This window comes from Mirounga angustirostris, unplaced genomic scaffold (assembly GCF_029215605.1).
Source record: "Mirounga angustirostris isolate CCGP_5_RB_7025 unplaced genomic scaffold, mMirAng1.0.hap1 SCAF_15, whole genome shotgun sequence".
Classification (NCBI taxonomy): domain Eukaryota; kingdom Metazoa; phylum Chordata; class Mammalia; order Carnivora; family Phocidae; genus Mirounga; species Mirounga angustirostris.
Window position 1 is genome coordinate 88,892,923 of NW_026991723.1, and position 19,953 is coordinate 88,912,875.

At 57.3% G+C, this 19,953-nt stretch overlaps 1 protein-coding gene across 6 annotated transcripts; it reads right to left on the reverse strand.

The window, feature by feature from the left end:
- Nucleotides 1-4,397: 4,397 nt before the first annotated feature.
- FAM78A (family with sequence similarity 78 member A) lies at nucleotides 4,398-19,235 on the reverse strand. 6 transcript variants are annotated; one of them, XR_010407931.1, is made up of 3 exons: nucleotides 18,329-18,655; nucleotides 5,450-6,540; nucleotides 4,398-5,322 (listed from the first exon to the last, which is right to left on the reverse strand). XR_010407931.1 is itself a non-coding variant. In XM_045883364.3 (2 exons), exons 1-2 carry the CDS (start codon nucleotides 18,649-18,651, stop codon nucleotides 6,012-6,014), a joined length of 852 nt encoding a protein of 283 aa, XP_045739320.1. In that variant the 5' UTR covers nucleotides 18,652-19,235; the 3' UTR covers nucleotides 4,398-6,011. The 6 variants fall into 6 exon arrangements, 4 of the variants coding, with proteins under 4 accessions (XP_045739320.1, XP_054365442.1, XP_054365440.1 ...); XR_010407930.1 differs by having other exon boundaries at nucleotides 4,398-5,325; XM_045883364.3 differs by having other exon boundaries at nucleotides 4,398-6,540; nucleotides 18,329-19,235.
- Nucleotides 19,236-19,953: the final 718 nt, after the last annotated feature.

The following is a 19,953-nucleotide window of genomic DNA, read 5'->3' on the forward strand; positions in this document are numbered from 1 at the left end:
TGGGGCGTTGGGGATGATGATACCTGACAGGCGCAGGGTTTCCCTTTGAGGTGATGCGAACATTCCAAAATTGGGGTACTGGCAGCACAACTCTGTGTATACAATAAACGCCAATGGATGGTGCACTTTACATGGTTGAGCTGTTTGACATGTGAACTCTAGCTCGATACAGCCGTGGAAACAACACTGAGATCCTCTTGTCTGACTGGCTGGATGGCACCCAGTATGCATCGGGTGAGAGTCTAAGGATCCTGAATAACCAAGGCCTGTGGTCTGGATGTTGCCATTTTGAAGGAGGGGTGTCTCTGGTCTCCCGTGGAAGCCCCAATCCGGTATGGTCATCCTCAGGCAGCCCCTTGGGCAGGGTTCACAGCTGCCGCGCATTGCTGGGCCCGGACGGGAGGGTGAGCTAGGTGTGCGTGTCCCAGCTTGCCGATCAGGAAACTCAGGCATGTGAGGTCAGGCAACCAGCCGACCTCACTCGCCGACCTCACTCACCAAGACAAGTGGCAGCCAAGAATAGCGCAGGGTTTCTAACTGCGTCTCACTTGCCATAAACACCCAGCGCCGCCGCCTGTCATCTGTCTGATTTAAAAAGGGACCATAAATGATGAAGCAGGGCAGTGGCCCTTAAAGCTAAATTGGGCTCAGGCCGGTAGAGGAATGAATCCATCCCGCCTTCCAGTCCACACAGACCAGTGGGGAAGGACCTGCCTGGACCCTTGTCAGCAGCTCGGGTTGGCCTCTCTGGACCCAAGCGCAGAGACACAGCTCATTCGCTCAGATGTGTTTTCTTGCATTTAATACTTTCCATCTTCCCGTGTCAGTGGGCCTGTGATGAGTCGCGTTCAGCCCCACGCCAGGGGCTTTCTGCGCAGTAGTCGCAGAAGAGCAGGGATGGGCAGTCTGGTAGAACTGGAGTGTGGAGAGGCCGGGGGTGGTGTAGCCGAAAGAGCAGTGACCCAGCAAGGTCACCAGACGGATGTTTGAAACCCGCCCAGCTCTGCAACTACCCAGCTGAGTGACCTCCAGCAGGTCCTGCAGCCCCTTCTGAGGGCCAGTTTCCTCATCTCTGAAAGTTCCCCTTCTACACTCGTATGTGCTCGGCGGTGGCAGGAAGGGCCCTCCAGCACCAGAGCGTGCACTCTGCATGTGCGTTGTTGTGGGCCTGAGTGGTGGGCTAAGGATTTGGGGTGGGTCCGTTTGGATGGTGTGTGTTCACAGTAACCCGTTGCTACCTCCAATATTTGCCCTAATCCAATGCCCAGACCCCAGCCAGGTGGGAAACAGTGTCTGTGGGGCCAGCCGGGCAGGACAAATGATAACCAAGAGAGAAATCAAGCTGGAGGTGAGAAAGCACATGTGAGCCGATAGAAATGTCCCCCGGGGCCTTAGAGTGCCTCCAGCCATGGCCTCTCTGTGGTTCCCTCTGAGCTGTCCCGCTCTTGGCCCAACAACAAGTGGGGTTTCCTCTGTGGGCTCAAGACCTCACCGACAGGGAGCCCGAGTCCAGAGGCTGGACTCTCCCCAGAAGTGACCAGAGGTAACAGTCAGGCTGTGTGCAGGGTCACAGCGTGCCTGCTTCTCTCCGGCATCGTGGGGCAGGCGGGCCTGGCCCGGCCCTGACAGCCAGCGCCCCCAGGCCCCGCTCCGGCAGGGGACCTTGCAACAGCTGGCTCGAGTCTGGTGTCTGTGTCTCATCCCGGTCTGGGACTTCTAAATTTAACCTGCTATCAGCTTGAGAGGCGGGAGGGCTTCCACTGTGACTAAATGCCACTTGGAACCCTCTTCACTCATGGCCACCCTCCTGGCGCATTCCCCTCCGGAACGTTCCCCGCCCCCCAGTGCACGCCACCATCTGCGCGTCCTCAGCCGCGTGTCGGCCCGAAGGCCCAAATGGCTGAGCAACTCTGGCTTTATCCCGATGTGATCCAGCTCGGCTTTGTCCCGCCGCTGGCTAGACCGGCACCCCTGTCGTCCACACGTGCACATGTACACACACATATGCACACACGCCCCAGGCTCTCTCACAGGCAGAGCTCGGGAGCCGATACCACAACCGAAAGCCAACCACAACAGTGAACTGTACCACCCATAAGCCATCTGGGTGGAGGGCGGCCAGCAGAGCCTGTTATGCAATTTCCTGCTTTGGTGTCTCAGACCCAGGAGACAGGATGCAGAATGCCGTTGGGTTGTTGCAATGTGGAAAACCCAGAGAAGAAACCCAATCCCCGATGCCCACAGTGAACGGGGTCCCTTGTCCTCTGTGGCAATGCGAAGAGGCTGCCGGCACCCCTGGAGGATGAGCCCGTGGTCTGCAGCCGACCGGGCAGCCCCCCCACCAAAGGGAACAGGCCGGACTCACTGTGGGCATCAGGGGACTGACGGCTGCACAAAACCTTCCAGGGGCGGCGGGGGGGCTGGGCGGGGCGGGGAGAAAGGCATTTCCTGCCCGGGAGCCCAGGATGGATGGAGCAAAGGCACAGGGCCTTCTTAACAGTCGCTGTTATTTATTGAGCACCAAACGTATGCTCTGTAGCAATACGCCAGGATTGAGGGTATGCAGTGGTAAGGGTTTGGGCTCCAGGGCCAGGGTTCAAACTCTGATCAACTCTGCCTCTTCTCAGATGCATGGCCTTGAGCAGCTTCTCAACTTCTGCTGTCCCTCAGTTTCCTCATCTGTGAAATGGGGACCCTAAGAACACCCGGGTTGTTAACACCTGGAAACCGAGTAGACCAGCATGTGTTCACCATGTCAACTAGGAGGCAACGACTCGGAGAATCCCAACTTTCCATACAAGGTAAAGGGGGCTCAGAGGGGCTCAGTGTCTTACCCAAACTCATGCAAGTTGCCTTGACTCCATGGTCCACCTTCAGAGCCCACATCCACCTCCCATCCTTTCATAAGAAAGTGCTAATTAGAAGAAAGCGTTTACTACGAGGGCCATGACTCCACGCCACCCCCTTTCGTTGGCCGCTGACCAAGGGCAGGGCACAGAGCCATGTTCTAGACTGACACTGTCCCGGCAACCGTTTCTCCGTGTGAAGACAGGTTTGCAGGCCCGTGGGCATCTGAACACTAACTCCCCATCACATGGGTTTCTACTGTTTGCCAAAAAAACAAGCTGCCCCCAAGTCCTGCCTCCACATGGGGCACCAGCCGGGGCACTCTGGGCAGGGACTTGAGGTCCCAGGGCTGCAAACAGCAGAGGACGCGTGAACAAAGCGGCTCACCTCCAAGTATGCTCGCTCCCGTGGCCAGAACACCATCGATCCCGAAATGAACCACCATTTCAGAAACACTTCAGAAACATCCAGACCCTAGCCAGGCCTACTTTAAAATTACATTTTATTTCTCTTTGTGAATATTTGTTGGTTCTTTTTTAAAAAGGTGAATTTTACATGTTCTTCAAGAGTCTCGTGCCTTCTGGTAAGTGCATTGGTTTGTTTTCACAGTACTCTCCACGACCACGGATGGTCCTTATTGCTGGAGGAGTGTGTCCACGCCAGGGGTGGGGGACACCAGAGGGATTGGGGACCCAGGTGAAAAGCCTGGGGTCTGTGCTCCTGACAGGGAGGAGGCCCAGGGACCAGACCCAAGTGAAGCCCAGTGTCCTTGGCTGGACCTGCGGCCTCTCCGGGGTCTTTCCTGCCCCGTCTTCAGAAAGGCCAGGAGGGACAGAGAGAAAGGGGGGCCAGAGGGGCAGGGTGAGTCAGGGAGCAAGGTGAGCTGGGGCCCAGACATGCGGCAGGCTGGGGGAGGCAGCCAGAGCAGGTTTGCTCCCTCCCAGTGGGCACAGCGCTGGTCCCTGGCAAGAGACCTTGCTCACACTCAGCAGGTGCATGTTTGGGGGACTCTGCCCCCAACAGCTCAGGACCACTCCTTATTGTCCTCTCCTGCTCCCACCCCATCGCACAGTGAGCATCCCTTAGTGATGACCCAGCCCAGAACCCGAACTCCAGCTTCCTGACCCCTCGCCCAGGGCCCTTCCTCTTTTTTTTAGTGCAAGAAAGACCTGAGTGCAGAGAAGGGCCGCTCTGTTAGGAGGCCAGGTCCTGTCCACGGCAGCAGGATGCCGTCAGCCTGGCCCCTGCCTGGCCCTTCCGCAGAGGTAGAGCTGGGACCCATCGTCCCCCTCACTCAAGGCTCTCTGGCCTCTCGGGGTGACAGGGTCTCCGTACACACCAAGGGGAACAGGCAGTTTCCAGGGGGAGGTCCTGGGCCTGAAAAAGGGGTTCCCCAAGCAGCACGCAAGTGTCGGTACCACAGGCATGTTCCGGTCCAGTTGTCCCAGGATAGCTGCGGGCCCGCTGTCAGGAGCGGGGCGTGGGAGACAGACAGGACATTAAGCACCCTTGGAGTAAGTACAAGAGCAAGGTGACCCACATCCTCCCACGCTGTCACTGGGACTCCTAACAAGTGGCTCATCTGCAGCAGAAATGAATTATTTTTCTTTTCTGATGGTTTTCTGTGCTTGGGTATTATTAGTTTGAATGCAGGGCCAGGTGAAGTAGCTGTGGGGGTTGGCAAGCTTGAGGAAGGGGGCTTCCGTGGGGTGTCCCCCATAGCTCCTGCAAGCAGCCTTCAAGGCAGACATTACTAAGAAAGCTTGGGGTCGCTCAGGACCATCCTCGGGCTCTGGAGGGCCCTGGACCCGAGGGATGGTGGCCCTCCACACTGGCCACACTGGCCCGACCAGCCTCCAGAGCGGCCCCAATGCCTGTCAACCATGGCCCCATGTCACCCCCACCAGCCAGAGGCCCTGGTTTGCTTCCTTGAGGATAAGCAGCAGAGGGCGTCTGCTGATGGCCTCCCCGGCCTCCCCAGATCCAGGACCGCCTATCCTTGGGTGCCCCCCTGGCAGCTTGCCTCCCACCTCCAACACTGGCGCCCAGAGCCGTCTGCAGCTTCTCCCAGAGCACCTGGCGCGGGGTGGGGGACATCTCCTGAGAAGGAGCCAGGAGGGAGGTTGCCTGCCTCTCTTACCTTGGAACTAAATCTGGCTCAAGGTGGCTGGCCCTCCAGGCTTTTGGGGCCAGTGTGGACAGAAAAGGGAAAGACGCACGATAGTGAGATATGCCTGTGGAGCTACCTGTGGCTGGGTGCTGAGGACTGAGATGGCGAGAATCCCAGGGCTTAGCCCTCCCTCTCTCCTCCCAGATCCGCCCCAGGCAAGGTAAGGCTGCCAGAAGAGAGAGGAGAGGAGCGGCCGGCCCCAGCAGATCCACCCGGTGGGAGCGCATAGGTACCTTCTCCGCAGGTATGGGGAAGGGGGAGAGAAGGGGCTCTTTAGGTGGTCGGTCTGGTTTCTGGTTTTGTTTCTGCTGAAACGAAAGAATGAGCAGCTGGTTTTAGGTCTCAATCTGTCCCCCTGCCCCTCTCTCAAGACAGCCGGGAAGAGGGCTCAGGTGCCCCTCTCTCCTCCCTGGCCCTGCCCCCCCACCTCACCTCTAGCAGAAGATGAACAGTCCGGTAGAAAAGAGATCCTGCTTTCTTTGTCTGTTTTGGGCTTTTTCCTTTAAATTCAGCTTAAGGCAAAAGTTTGGCAAAGCGAGTCTACGTAAGGCCGCGTGAGGGAGGACGAGGGGAGCTGCCATGGGGGGCCGCCACTCACAAATCAGTAGCAGCTGCCAGTCAGGGTCATAACCAGCCCCGCCTCCTCCCGCCCAGAACCTCTTAAAGAGGTGTTTAAAAAAAAAAAAGAGGAAGAAGAACTGAAAAAGCAGTTGTTTCGGGGAGTCTTGCAAGTGAATGACTGGAATTGCCAGAAAAGGAGACCCAAGGTGAAGGGGGGACGTGGGGTTGGGTGTCCCGGCCGGGCCTCCCCCTCCCCGAAAGGAAGCAGGCGCCAAGAGGGCTGGGGGAGGCCATCCCGGGGCATTTGCACAGTGAGATCCGCCCGCTCAAGAAGGTAGAGTGGTTGTATTTTGCTGAATGACTGAAGAGTCCATGTGGGTGTTGTTGGGGCAGTGTTATTATTTGAGTCCAGCCTAGCAGGGCACGCTGGCTGTTACCGGTGCTTGGGTGGGATCACCACCAGCGGCTGCCCATACTTGGGCCGCCACATGAGGACCTGAGCGTCATTGGCATTGGGCTTGACCAGGGCGCTGGGCGGTATCGGCTCGTTCTTGCTCAGGATTTTGGGCTGGTCCTGGGCGATGGGCTCCCGCAGCCTGGCGCGCTGGCCCAGGGGCCGGTTGGGGTTCACCTCGATGCTGAGCTGCATCCGCCAGTGCAGCGTCTGCAAAATGATCATGTCATTGGTCGAGGTGTTGGTGGCCACCAGCCACGTGGTGAAGCTCTGGTCCCGGTAGATGTTGGTCAGCTTGGCCACATTGCTCTCACTGACGGGCACGGCCCACGTGACGCTGGGATAGAAGTTGTCGTTCATGCTGATGATGAACTTGGAGTCTCTCTTGGTGGGACCCACAATAGTGCACGTCTCTGTGGTGTTGCCATACCAGGGGTAGTTCACCCCGTCTGAGTCACTGATGGCCTCGATCTTGCCCTCCTGGAGGTCCGGGAGCTCCCAGCTGGACCTGAGGACAGGAAGGCCAGTTTACTCAATCAGCCACTCACAAGGCTGCGTTCCCCCCGCTCTGGGGGGGGGGGGGGCAGACAATACACAGACATCCACCGTCCCATCTGGGTTCCCCCAGACACAGCCCCCTTCAAAGCCACATCCTGTTCTGCATCATCTCATACCAGTCATCACTACTGTTACTATAATAATAGCTCTTGGACGGAAGAGGACACCAGCCTGTCTCCCATGTGGCTGGGGGCACAGCGGCATCCAGGGAGCCCCCCCCGCCTTGGACACTCATCAACAATCGTGTCCATCCCACCAGACAGATAAAGACAGTGAAGCCGGGGCCGGGGGAGCTTTTCCAGGCAGCCTGACTTCATCCAGTGCTGTTTCCACCTGAGCACCCGTAATACCAAAGCTCAGGACGCTCTGCACCCAGAATTCTGCACAACAGGGTAAACCAGCAGTGCCCTCCAGGATATAGTACTTTACAGGATGCACTCCTGTTCACAGCAGCATCATTCACAATGGCCAAGCGATGGAAGAAACCCACGTGTCCATTGGCAGGAGAATTGATAAACAAAATGCAGTCTATCCACACAATGGGAATATTATTCAGCCTTAAAAAGGAAGGAACTGTTGCAATATACTACAACATGGATAAACCCTGAAGACATCATGCTGAGTAAAATAAGTCAGACACAAAAGGATAAATGCTATATGATTCCACGTATAGGAGGTTCCTAGTGTGGTCAAATTCATAGAAACAGAAAGTAGAACTTGCCGGGGGAGGGGGAAGATGGGGAGTCAGTGTTTCACGGGTGCAGAGTTCCAGGCGGAGAAGATGGACAAGTTCTGGAAACAGATGCACAACGATGTGGAGGTACTTAATGCCACCGAACTCAAAAACGGTGAAAATGGTCAATTTCGTTAAGCGTATCTTATCACTATAAAAAGATGCACTCCTCTACCCAAATGCATCATTTGATGTTAGCAGTTAGCAAATCTGGGGACACTCTGGGAGGGATGACTAGGAATGCGATGTTGCTAATTTTCCTGTTCATTTCCTTTCTGTTCTGTGTTTATTCCATTGAAAAAGTCACAAATTAGGGTAACACCTGCCTACTAGGCCACCTCCTGCCTGGGGCCCTGAGCTCATCAAAGTCCCAGGGAACTGGGGCAACAGCTCAGACAGCCTCCCATTTTTGAAGTGCCCACCAGTCCCCGAGAGCCACCAGGCCACAGCAGCCACGGGTGGGTGGTAGCAGGATGAGCCTGCTGATCCGGCTCCCCTCGCAGGTGGGTACCTTGGACCAGAGAAGGAGTTTAGGGTCCCTGTCCTGGATTTATTAGAAGCCCATGCCTTTGCCCACCTGTGCCCGGGCACCCGGAAGGCACCCGCTCTGTCCTCTCACGGTGGCTACACCAACTTGCAAAGGTTTTTATCAAAGGCAGAAAATAGGGCACCTGCACAGCTCAGTCAGTTAAGTATCTGACTCTTGACCTCAGGTTAGGTCTTGATCTCAGGGTCATGAGTTCAAGCCCCAAGCTGGGCTCCACGTGGAGCCTACTTAAAAAGAATAATAATAATAGTAATAATAATAAAAAGGCAGAAAGTAAACTTGCAAAAGGAACTTTGCTCTTCCACGGCCCCCTTTCACTGCCTAAGAGCCAGCTTGTTTTTTGTTTGTTTTTTTTTAAAGATTTTATTTATTTATTCATGAGAGACAGAGAGAGAGAGAGAGAGAGGCAGAGGGAGAAGCAGGCTCCCAAGGAGCAGGGAGCCCGATGTGGGACTCGATCCCAGGACCCTGGGATCATGACCTGAGCCGAAGGCAGACGCTTAACCATCTGAGCCACCCAGGCGCCCAAGAGCCAGCTTGTTTTGAGGGAGTGGGACTCAGCACTAGAATGGCCCCTCTCTCCCAGCCTCAGGTTTGCTTCCCTTCCCCAGCCCCCAAATGCCTGAGCCTTGGATCAGTCACAGACAGGTGACGGTCCCCATGAGCTGGCAGACAGCCGTGTCTCATGTGGGATATTACTCAGAACCAGGTCCCAGGGCATCTGCCTTCAAATCATCACAGGCCAGCACGGGCTGCCTCTGCTCCCTGGGGTCCCAGTCCCTGCCCCTCCCCCTGGTCAAGGAGGTGGGAAGGAACTCGGGTAAGGGCACAACTTCCGGGGGACACAGACCAGCCTGGATCCAGCCCCAGTCCAGCTACTGATTGAGTCACAAATCTCCAATCCTCTGTTTTCTCATCAGTTAACTGTGGATAATTCTACCCACCTCGCAAGGTTGTTGTGATGATTAAATTCGTTAATATAGGGCGCCTGGGTGGCTCAGTTGGTTAGGCGACTGCCTTCGGCTCAGGTCATGATCCCACGGTCCTGGGATCGAGTCCCGCATCAGGCTCCCTGCTCTGCAGGGAGCCTGCTTCTCCCTCTCCCACTCCCCCTGCTTGTGTTCCCTCTCTCGCTGTGTCTCTCTCTGTCAAATAAATAAATAAAATCTTTTTAAAAAAAAATTCGTTAATATAAATGGCAATACATGGAAGCTCCCGGAAACCAACTGAGGGAGGCATTTAGAGGTATGCCGGCCCTGGCTGACCTGAAGCTTTTTTGACCCCAGTTACAGTTTTTGGACGATACATGCTTGGAAGGGAGTGGATTGCATACAGTCACTGCCTCCTCTAAGATTCCCTGTTTGCTCTGGAATGACCTTGGACTTCAAGGCAGACCCTCAGTCCTTTGCTCCACGGCATGGAGGGGTGAGCTGGGACCCAAGCCCTGCACACACTCAAACTTCTCCTTTCTGCCCAGCAGAGATACTGTAGGTAGGCTCTGGTACACAGAGGCCACTGAAAGGGGTGAGCTAGCCTCCCAGGACCGCACACGGACACAAGTGCTCGGCCAATGGGTCGATTGGGAGTAGAGGCATTTTGTGGGTAAGTGCAGATGCGCCTGTGTCCACCTTCGCACACGCGAGCAGAAGACACTGGTCTCCCTTGTGTCTACCCCCTTGGGGTATTCACTGGCTTCTGCTGGTCTTCAGGGCATGACCAACTAAAGAACTTGTGGGACCCAGTGCAAAGCAAAAACTCAAGATCACCTGTTCAAAAATGAAGAATTTCAACATGGCAACAGCAGAGCACTGAACCATGTGAGGGGCCCTCCAGAGCGTGGGCCCAGTGCGACCCTGCAGTCTGCACACCCAGGAAGCCGCCCTGCTGCCACAGGCCGCCTGTCACACTCCTGCCTTTGTCCTCTTAAGTGTGAGAATCCAAAGGACAGCAGGCCAGTCCAGGCTTGAAGCTGGACTTCAGAATGCTCTGGGATCCCCTCGCATCACGTCTGAATCAGACTCCTCAGCCTCCCTCACACCCCTTTTCCCGTGGCAGTCCCCATCCATCATCCAGTCACCAAACGTTTGCAGAGCACCCGACATCAGTGTTTGCAGAGCACCTGCACCCTCTGGGCACCTGGCACCATTCCTGACTCTCCTTCTCACCTCTAGATGCCCCCCTTCTCTTTGCCTTCACCCTGGCCAGGACCTCTGCCCAGGTCTCCCACCCTCTACTCCTGCCTCCTTCAATATTCCCCAGAAGCCCAAGTGATCTTTTAAAAACGCCGATCTGTTCCCACCACCCCTGCCTCCAACCCTGTTAAACCTGCCATGACTCCTCATGGCCCTTGAAGCCGATGCAATCGAAGCTCAGGACCCCTCATGCTGGGGTGCACACACATACACACCCTCCCAGGCTCCAGACCCACCGGCCACTCTCAGTTCCTCTAATGGGCCGTGCCCCTCCTCTTCCTGTGCCAGCTCAGGGCTACTCACGCCTCAGCCCCGGAGCCCCCCAGGAAGCCCACCCTGACCCCACCCCGCATCCGACGCCCCTCCGTCCTCCTGCTGCTGCTTCCGGGCACAGCAGGGGGTGGCATCGCTATCATGGCATCGTTCGCTGACGATCGCTAGAGGGCAGGAGCCGGGCCTCCAGGATTTGCCCTGCTGCCGGGCCTGGCCTGGATCAGGCAAAATGAGCGCCGGAGGCCTGGGTCAGGGACAGTGGGCGGCCTGCCCAGCCTGTCCTTCAGGGCCTGGGCCCCTGAGGGGGTCTCCTCAATGAGGCTAGAGCGCCCCAAGCTGCTCCTGTTGGTGCGCTGTCTCACCTTCAGCCGCTGCCCCTCAAACAGCCCCTCCCAGCACGCGGCGGCCCCACGACACCAGTAGCAGCGCTCGTCCCCCAAGCACATCGGGTGTGCCGGGTTCCCCGTATATACACGTCCGCGCAGCGCTTCTCCTCAACTACCCCGGGGCCAAGACTGGGGCGCCTTGGATGGCAGAGGCGCGGAGACAGCAGAGGCCTAGCTCAAGGTGCCTCAACCACAAGGTGGCCGGGCCAGGACCCACAGCGGCCAACAGACCCTCACTCAACACGTGCACATGCGTGCGTATACACATATGCGGGCATATACGCACACGCGTACACACACAGGCCTGCCCAACACTGCACATACCCACACACCCACACACGCGCGTGGGCATTCATGCGAGCTCTGAGCACCATGACTGGCCGAGGACGTAAGTCTGCAGGGGTTATAGAAGGGCCTTCCCTGGGGCCTCCTGGTGGCTCAGTCGGTTAAGCATCTGACCCTTGGTTTCAGCTCAGGTCGTGATCTCAGGGTCCTGGGATTGAGCCCCGTGTCAGGCTCTGCGCTCAGCAGGGAGTCTGTTTGGGATTCTCTCTCCCTCTCCCTTTGCTCCCCTCCACCCCTCATGTATGAGTTCTCTCTCTCTCTCAAATAAATAAATCTTTAAAAAAAGAAAGAAAGGAAGGAAGGAAAAGAAAAGCCTTCCCTGGAGACTGAGGACGGGTGGAGGCTGTGCTGAGGGGCTGGGAAGCATCACCCAGGACTGGCCCAGGGCAAAGGCCTCTCAATGGAAGGTGGAGGAACCCAGGGATGCCCAGGGCAGCACCTTGGGAGAGAAGGTGGGACCTGCTCCTTGTGTGACCGTGGAAGACAGAAGCCCAACCCCCCCCGTGGCTCTAGGAAGAGCCCTGGTCCGTGCCGGGCAGGGGCAGTGAGCCTGGGCCGGGGTTCTCTCCCCAGCATGGACGGCCCCTCGCACCCCTGGGGCTCCCCGCCTCTCCCAGGGCTCTGACTGCATTTTGAGTTCTGGACCCCAGAGCCGGACTGGCTCAGCCCACCAAGCCTCAGAGCAGAGTTTCCAAGCTTTACATCTCTATTCATTTTGATCTGTCTACATATCTCCTGTATTATTATTCACTTAAATTTTTTTCTTAAAATCAATCATTTTTAATTTTTTTAATTTTTATTTTTTTAAAGACTTTCTTTTTTGACAGAGAGAGACAGCAAGAGAGGGAACACAAGCAGGGGGAGTGGGAGAGGGAGAAGCAGGCTTCCCACAGAGCAGAGAGCTCGATGTGGGGCTCGATCCCAGGACCCCGGGACCATGACTTGAGCCGAAGGCAGACGCTTAACGACTGAGCCACCCAGGTGCCCCAAATCAATCGTTTTTTAAAAACTACATTCAGTTTTTCCTAAGAAACACACTGAAATAACATGTTGGGTAAGCCAGATGTATTTTTTTCCCTGACATACATTAAAATAAATATGCTGCTTTAAATTCAAATTATACTTAGGCTTAACCAAGATCACTTAAATATTATTTCACATCCCACAACTGATGCCTGTCAGATGCTCTGAGTAACTTGCTTACAGACAAGCATTTGAGGCTTGAGGACAAAGAGGGCCGCCCACACCAAGGTTTTTCTGCCCATGCTGGTCTCGGGGCCTCAGATGGGTCACATGGGCACTGAGGTCTTATCTTCCCCCACCCTCAGTTTTATACATTTCATGGTTTGTACAATTTGCAAAGAGTTTAAATTCAGTAAAAGTTTGTAACCAGGAGCCCAGTTTCCCGACTTCTGCCCCATGAGGCCACCCACAGGGCTGGCCCCTTCCCACCAGGTGCCTGCTCTCCGAGGGAGGGTCTGGGGGTGTCCCCCCTCCCTGCCTGCTCCCAGGATTTCCCCCAAACAAAAACCCCACTCCTTCCGGGGCCCGTCCCCTTCTTTGTCCAGGCCACAGCCCCGGGCCCCCCGGAAAGAACCAAAAATAGTGCCTAATTTGAATTTTTAGTTATAAAAGCTATGCTTTATAAAAGCTGTGCTTTACTTTTTTTTTTTTTTTTAAGATTTTATTTATTTATTGACAGAGAGAGACACAGCAAGAGAGGGAACACAGGCAGGGGGAGTGGGAGAGGGAGAAGCAGGCCTCCCGCTGAGCAGGGAGCCTGACATGGGGCTCGATCCCAGGACCCTGAGATCATGACCTGAGCCGGAGGCAGACACTTAACGACTGAGCCACCCAGGTGCCCCAAAAGCGGTGCTTTTCTTTAAAAAAAAAAAAAAAAAAAAGCTGTAGAGAAAAGTATAAAGTGAGAAACAAAAGCCGCATCTTCCATGCCTTCCCCCACCTCGCTGAGGTTACTCACCACATTACACTTTGGTAAACATCCTTCTAGACCTTTCTCTGCACAGACACGCAGTACATGTTCCCACTCACAGTGTTTTCTTTTTAACAAAACTGGGTTCCTACCCTACCTATTTTACAACTTCATAACAAAATGCAACACGAGGATCATTCTCTCCCGAGGCTGCACCTCTGGGTCTGCCTGGTCGGTAGTGACGGCCTCCGCATCTCTCGCACCGGACACAGACCGTAATCCCCCGCCCCACTGATGGGCGCCCGACCTGCTCCCGGCGCTTTGCAGTTATGAACAGCGCTGGAGTTTCCAACCTCATACCTACATCCTTACGCCCTGGCTCTTCCGTTCATGCATTAGGCAATTTTTTTTTTCTCCTCTTTTTTTTTGGTCAGGAGATTTTTTTCGTCCGCCTACTCTATGTCAGGCACTGGGCCAGGTGCTCCAATCCAAGTCTCTGTAAGACAAACTCCACAAGCGGAACAGCACTGAAGGGCATGGCTGTTTGAAATTGTCATAGATCCAGCCAAACTCACCTTCTAGAAGCTGTCTACATCGTGCCCCCTCCAACCGCGGGTGAGGCTGGCCACTTCCCCCCACCCCCACCCGGGCATTAGTGATCAGTTTCATTTCTGCCCAGATCTGGTCAGCGAACAACAGAGGATCTCAGGATTTAATCGTTATGTCCCTGATCACTGTGGCGGTCGGGTCCCTCCTTGCACGTCTCCGCGCGCAGCCAGCTTTTGTTTGCGGCACTGGGCACTCGGAAGGTGAAGGCTGGAGCCATCGCTTGGCTAGGGCCAGTCCATGGGGAGCTCTCTTTGGGCCGGGCAGTCCTCCCCGCCAACTTCCTCCCACCCCAAAGCCTGGAAACAAGGACTTCCCTCTCCCACCCACGCCGCCCTCGCCTCTGCCAGGGCCCAGCAGATGGGGGAGGCCGCCTTCCGGTCCCAGAGAGGAAGCTTCGTCCTCGATTGTTCTGTGCGGGCCCGCGCAGCAGGAAGAGGCCACGTGGTCCCCGACCAGAGCAGAGCAAGCCCCCTTGGGCAAGTGGCCTCAGGTCTCAGAGGTGGCTTCCCCAGCATAAAATGAGGACCCCATGAGGCCCTGGAGACACAAGGGAGGAAGGGGAGCCGGGCAGCTGTGCACATCCCTCCGCCTGAAGCCTCAGTCCCTCCACCCCTGCCTGGCCCCTGCCCACCAGCCTCCCACGGCCCTGACGGCAGGTGTCACCACACTTCTGGCTGGAAAGACCCTTCCTTGCAGGTCTCCTCACTCACGGCTCTCATGCTGTAGGCGGGCCTGTGAAACCCAGCCCAGCAGAGAGCACAGCACTGCCACAGTAATCTTTCTGCTGACCCCACCAGGCATTGCAGGATTAACGACGAACCCGCGGTATTGACGGGGCCATGGATCGAGTGCGTGGAATGCACCGGGCACCGTGCCGAGCTCTTATCGCGCCTCATGTCGTTTAGTCCTCACAACCACCCAGGGAAGGAAAGGACCGTTCTCCCCATGTCATAGATGGGAACAGAGAGGCCCAGAAGGGTTAAGAGACTGGCCTCAAGTTGGCAGCTCCAGTGTGGGGCGGGAGCTGGGATCCACACCTGGCTGGACTAGGGCGTGGGGAGTTGCACCGTCCACCCACAGAGACCCTCTCTCTTAAGCTCTTCTCTCCCCTCCACCCCCAACCAGCCCTGGCCTTGGCCTCAGCCATGCCCCAGCCTCCCTGGGGGCCCCAGAGGAGGGCAAGCTAGGGACAACATGAAGCGCCTCCCACACAGGCTAGAAATTGTGACTTGTCACTTCGAAGGCTATGCCAGCTGAGAGGTGGCGGTTGAGGAATCGTGGAGGATGGGGTTGTGGAGGCAGGTGTCTCCAACAGTTTGGAGGGGGGGTGGCTCTTAAAGCAATGTGGGTTGGTCGAAAACCAGATAGAATCCTGTGAAGCTGGCATGGAGAGACTCACCATGTTGCAGGTCTCCTCTGGAGGAGTCGGGGCATTACTGAGGTGGCGTGCACCATGGTTCCGTTTCAAACAGTTCAAACCAGGATGTCATGCTAGAAAGTTCTCCCGGATTAGAGATTAATTTTAAGCAGGGATAATGTGCAGGGGTATTATGGGTTTCAGTTAAGTGTTTGGAATTAATATTTTGAATGCAAGCCCGTTTGTAAAGGAGAGAAGCCCTAAACTTAACCCCTGCCACCTAGTTGCCCTCTGCCCAGGCCATGAAGGCCCAGGGCGTGGGTTTCATTTTAATTATTCCAATTGTGAGGGTCTTGTCCAGTGGTTCTCAGTCAGGGGCGACTCTGCACCCCTCCCGGGGACATCGGGCCATGTCTGGAGACAGTTTGGTGGTGCAGGCGGGGGCAGAATGCTCCTGGCACCAAGTGGGCAGAGTCTAGGGATGCTGCTCCCCTATCCCACGGTGCACGGGACAGGGGCAGCTGGGGCCTGCCCCGTGGTCTCTGCTCAGTCCCACCTGAACACCCCTCGCTTTCTGTCATGTCGCGGGGTCAAAAAGACGAAAAGCATCATTTGGCTTTGGGAGGATCACACCTAAAATGCTTCCATTTACACTCAAGAAGGAGCAGACATCGGGCTTTCTCCAAACGAGCCCTTCGCATTTCCAGAGGGCGCCGGTCGAATACAGAGCTCTGCCCACAGCTCAGAGGAGCCACGCTCTCTGGTAATTCCACTTTTTAATACAATTTGGCCGATGAGTACTAAGTGGAGTTGCTTCCAACTCAGCGGCGTGGCCACAGGGTGGTCACCTAGAACTGTTCCCTCACTGGGCCCTCAAAGCCACCTGCGGGGACTTCTTTCCCTATGCCCCCTGACAGCTGACACAAGGCACCAGGTGACCGGCCAGGGCCCCAGAGCCAGGGTGGTCGGCTGTTCTGCCCCTGGGCTGAGCCCAGGAGGGGTCGCTGCACACGGCCCACCCCCCTGCCAGGGAGCCTCAGGCTCTGCCCTCCGCCTGGGGCTCCTCCTGCCCCAGCTGAGGGCCCCAGGAAGAATGGGTGTAGGGGACACAGGGCCCCCCCACCATGCTGTAAGAGGTGCCCCAGGGAGGGGGAGGAAACAAAGGGAAGCAAATGGAGAGCAAAGAAAACGGCCTTCAACCTCTGAAAACGCAAATCATCCATGACTTGCACTATTTTTAAATTTTTTAAAAGGCAGGGAGTGGGCGCTGTGTAAAAGACGGAGACCCGGGCTCTGGAGAAACTTCGGGACCAGAAGTTTGCATGTATCCGAATTCTGCAGTCTCGGCCATGGTCCTCAGCTCCTCGCAGACACCAGGGCTCAAGCCCCTGGCTGAGAGAAGGATGGTCACGGTAACAACAACATCAAAGACAACAACCCTGGGCCTGGCGCAGTGCTGACCTCTTGACAAATGTCACCTCCCATAATTCTCGCAGTGAGCCAGGAGGCAAGGGCTGTGACTGGCCCTGTCTGCGGACAAGGAAACCGAGGGCCAGAGTGGCTAAGGTCATACCCTGGAAAGTGGCAGAGCCTGGACTCTGGCCCGGGTCCGCTCGACTTCGACCTAGGTGTGCACCGGACACCCCTAACCGGGAAGCAAGGACTGGCGCGGAAAGGGAAAGTCATCTCGGGTCTCGGGCCTCAGGCCTGCCTCCAGCCATAGTGCCTGAAAGGACACAGAGCCACCGCAGGGAGGCTTCCAGCCCCGGGGCACAGACGGGGAAGCAGAGGCCCCAGCCGGGCCTGCCTCTCCCCACAGCACGCCACCGTGTCTGTCTCAGCTCAGCGCCCCTGGTTCTCCCCCACTTCCTTCCTCCTGGCGCTCCTATCTTTCCACGTTCTGCGAGACCCTCTGCCTTTCCCTCCGCTTCCAGGGAAGAAGACAGGCTTCGCCTAAAACCCCTAGAAAAACCTTTGTGTCTTGTCAATTATCCCGGATCCTTTACAAAGTCCCAAAAGGCTTCTGGCTTAAGGCTTCCTAGGAGAGTCCACACCGAATAATTAAGAATCATGTTTTCCTTCTTGCCATGGAAAGTCGCCCCCACCTGGGTTAACAGCCACTTTTGAGAATCAAAAGCCTTCTGGGGATAGACATCAGGTTGACAGAGGGACAGGCCACCCACGCACCTCCGTGGGGTGATCCTGGTTACACCCCCCTTTTACGCTTTACCACCTTCCTCTTGTTTCCCTTACAACTTCAAAGGCGCCCCTGGAATGGTTAAGTGGAGAAGCGACAAGATCCAGTGTCCTGCCACCCTCCATCCCCTCCTCAGCCCCTCTAATTTCGGGGGCGGGGGCAGGATGTTCTGAAATCAGCGAAAAGGTCCAACTCCCGGGGAACCCCCTGCTCCGCTCCTCACTTGCAGAACCGGGAAGCAGGGTGCACAGGGTGGGAGGCTGCCCTCAGGGCCTGCCTAGCTCCCTCCAAGGGACCTTGTGCTCCGAAAGAGCTCTTTTCACCACCCTATCTTAGGGCGGCCCTGAAAGCGAAGTTGCTTTCCTTTCTATCGCTACTCTTTCCAGACCGGGGATGACCATCTCTGGGGCCAGAGAACATAGCAGGAAAGAAAACACAGGCCCCCCGTGTCCTGCACCAAGACGGGCATTGTCCTGGGAACATTCTGGAGACCAGGCTGGAGAGAAGAGGCCAGTGGGCTCCTCTCAGCTGTTAGGGCCCCTCTGGAGCCTTCTGGACACTGACACTGGATGTCTACATGCAGCGGCCTTCTGCCTTGGAGAGAGAAACACGCTACTCCGTGAAACAAACCAGGTCTCTAAAACTAGCGATCCTCTCTAACAAAACACCGTAGGAACAGCAAAGCATTCCCCCAGGTCCTCATGTGCCGCAGACATGAGTTCAAGCCCAGCACAAAGCACTGTACAAATAACCATGGAGGCATCCGAGGGCCCCATTCTCCTCCTGAGTATCGGCCACGGGTGCCTCCCAGGGAGGCCCGAGCCTGGGGGGGCCGAGTCTCAGCCTCTCTAATGGCCCCAGGACAGCACGCTTGTCAAATTTGCCAAAGAGGCACGTGGTGGAACGCGCCTCTACATTCTCGGCCTCTTGCAGGGAAGGACACAGGAACCCCAGGGGCTAGTGACAGAGGGAGGGAAGGTCCCAGAGCCATGACCCCAATCTGAATCAACAGGCAAACCCTTGAGATCACCTGGCCAAGAAGAAGTACTCAGAGGCCACTTCCATACCTGCCTAAAGCTTCCCCTCTGGCCCCCAGCCCCCACCCCAGGCCCCCAAGCCCCCCACCCTGAGCAGCCCCCCTAACACTTGCGGGGGGCAGTACTCACATGCCCTGCTCCCCATACTGGTTGTAGAACTCCATATGGCTGCAGGCCTGAATCCAGCCGACGATCCAGGTCTCTTTCTTGGGGATGGGTGGCATGACCACCTGGGCCGAGGCACGGAAGTGGGGTGTCCGGTAGCGGAGCACCACGCTGGAGGACTCATCGATGCTGGTGGGGATGGGGTCGATAGAGGCTTTCACATCAATCACCGTGATACCTTCCCGGAAGACTCTGGCTTTGCCCCCGATGCTCTGAATACAGCCCATGGCACACAGGACCGCTCTGATCTCCAGGGAAGGCCAGCAGTCCCAGAGGAGACTGGGCATTGAAAGGATGGAGGCTGCCAGACCCAGTGCAGACAGTACTGCTCTCCAATCTCAAATCTCAAGACCGATATCCATAGGATAGAAAATTCACTGAGTACAGGGGGTTTGCATATCACTATCTCAGGCCTGTTTATAAATAAGGATTTTGCTGCATTTCAAGAGCCCTGGGTTCTCTCTTCTTCTGCTAGCAGTGGACAAAAATCACCGATATTCTTTGGGTTAAAAGAAGGAAAGTTTGGAGGTTAATGGATAATCATGTTGTTCAGACATCCAGCCCTTCCGTGCCTCCCACGCGGGGAACGCAGCTCGGAGACGCTTCTGAAGTCCTAGGGCGAAGAAGGCGAAGGCCGGCAGACACATAAATGTGGAAGGCTCGTCCCCTGCGCGGCGCCGCCACCCTCGCTGCCAAGTCCGACTTCCTGCCCTTCTGCCTTCCGCACGCGCTCGCTCGGGGCACACGCACCGGCCCCTCGCCCAACGGGGCCCAATCAATGGAAGAGCAGTTTCTGTTCGAGCGCGGAGGCCGGGGCGCCCTCGGGGGCGAGCGCCGACCCGCGGCTTCCAGGAGGCGAGCGCCGGGCTCCGGCCGCCCGCGGGGTCCCGGAGGGGCGCGGCGCGGCGCGGGTCCCCGTCGGCGCCCACTCGCGGGCGCGGGCCGACGCCCCCACGCGGGCGCGCCGCGTCCCCCCGCCGCTGTCGCTGTCGCCGCCCGCCGCCGCGCGGGGCTCCGGGGTTGCTCTTGGGCCGCCGCCTGGCTCGCCGCGGCCGCCGAGGACCTGGTCGGGGGGTGGAAGGGACAGGGCGTCAGGCCCGCCTCAAAGTTGAGCCGAACTTTGCTGCGGGGGGGCGCGCGAGGCGGCGACGCGTGTGCGCGGGGCGCGGGCTGCGGAGCTGACGGCGCAGCTCTGGGCGGTCTCCCCGGAGGCGGCGGCCCCCCCAACCCGCCCGCCCCGTCAGCGGCGGCTGCACGACCGCGCGCACCAGCGAATAATCGCCGCCCGTGACATCTCCGCTGACACCCTCCCGACCCGGGCGTGGCGTGGGTTGGGGGGGAGCGACCGGCTGGCACTGCAGTGGGCCGCGTGGACTTGCTGGCCCTGGCACTGTCCCCACCGCCTCGCAGCCAGCGCCGGCGCCCCTTCCCCGGCCGGGCCCCTCCGGCCCCCTGGGGGCGCAGTGTCACCCCGCAGGCCGGTCCGATCGGCCGTGCGCCCCTTCCCGGGCCGGGATCCCCCGACCCCGGAGGGCGCAGTGCCCCAGCCCCGCCGCGTCGGTCGCCTCTGTCCCCACCCTCCCCGGCCC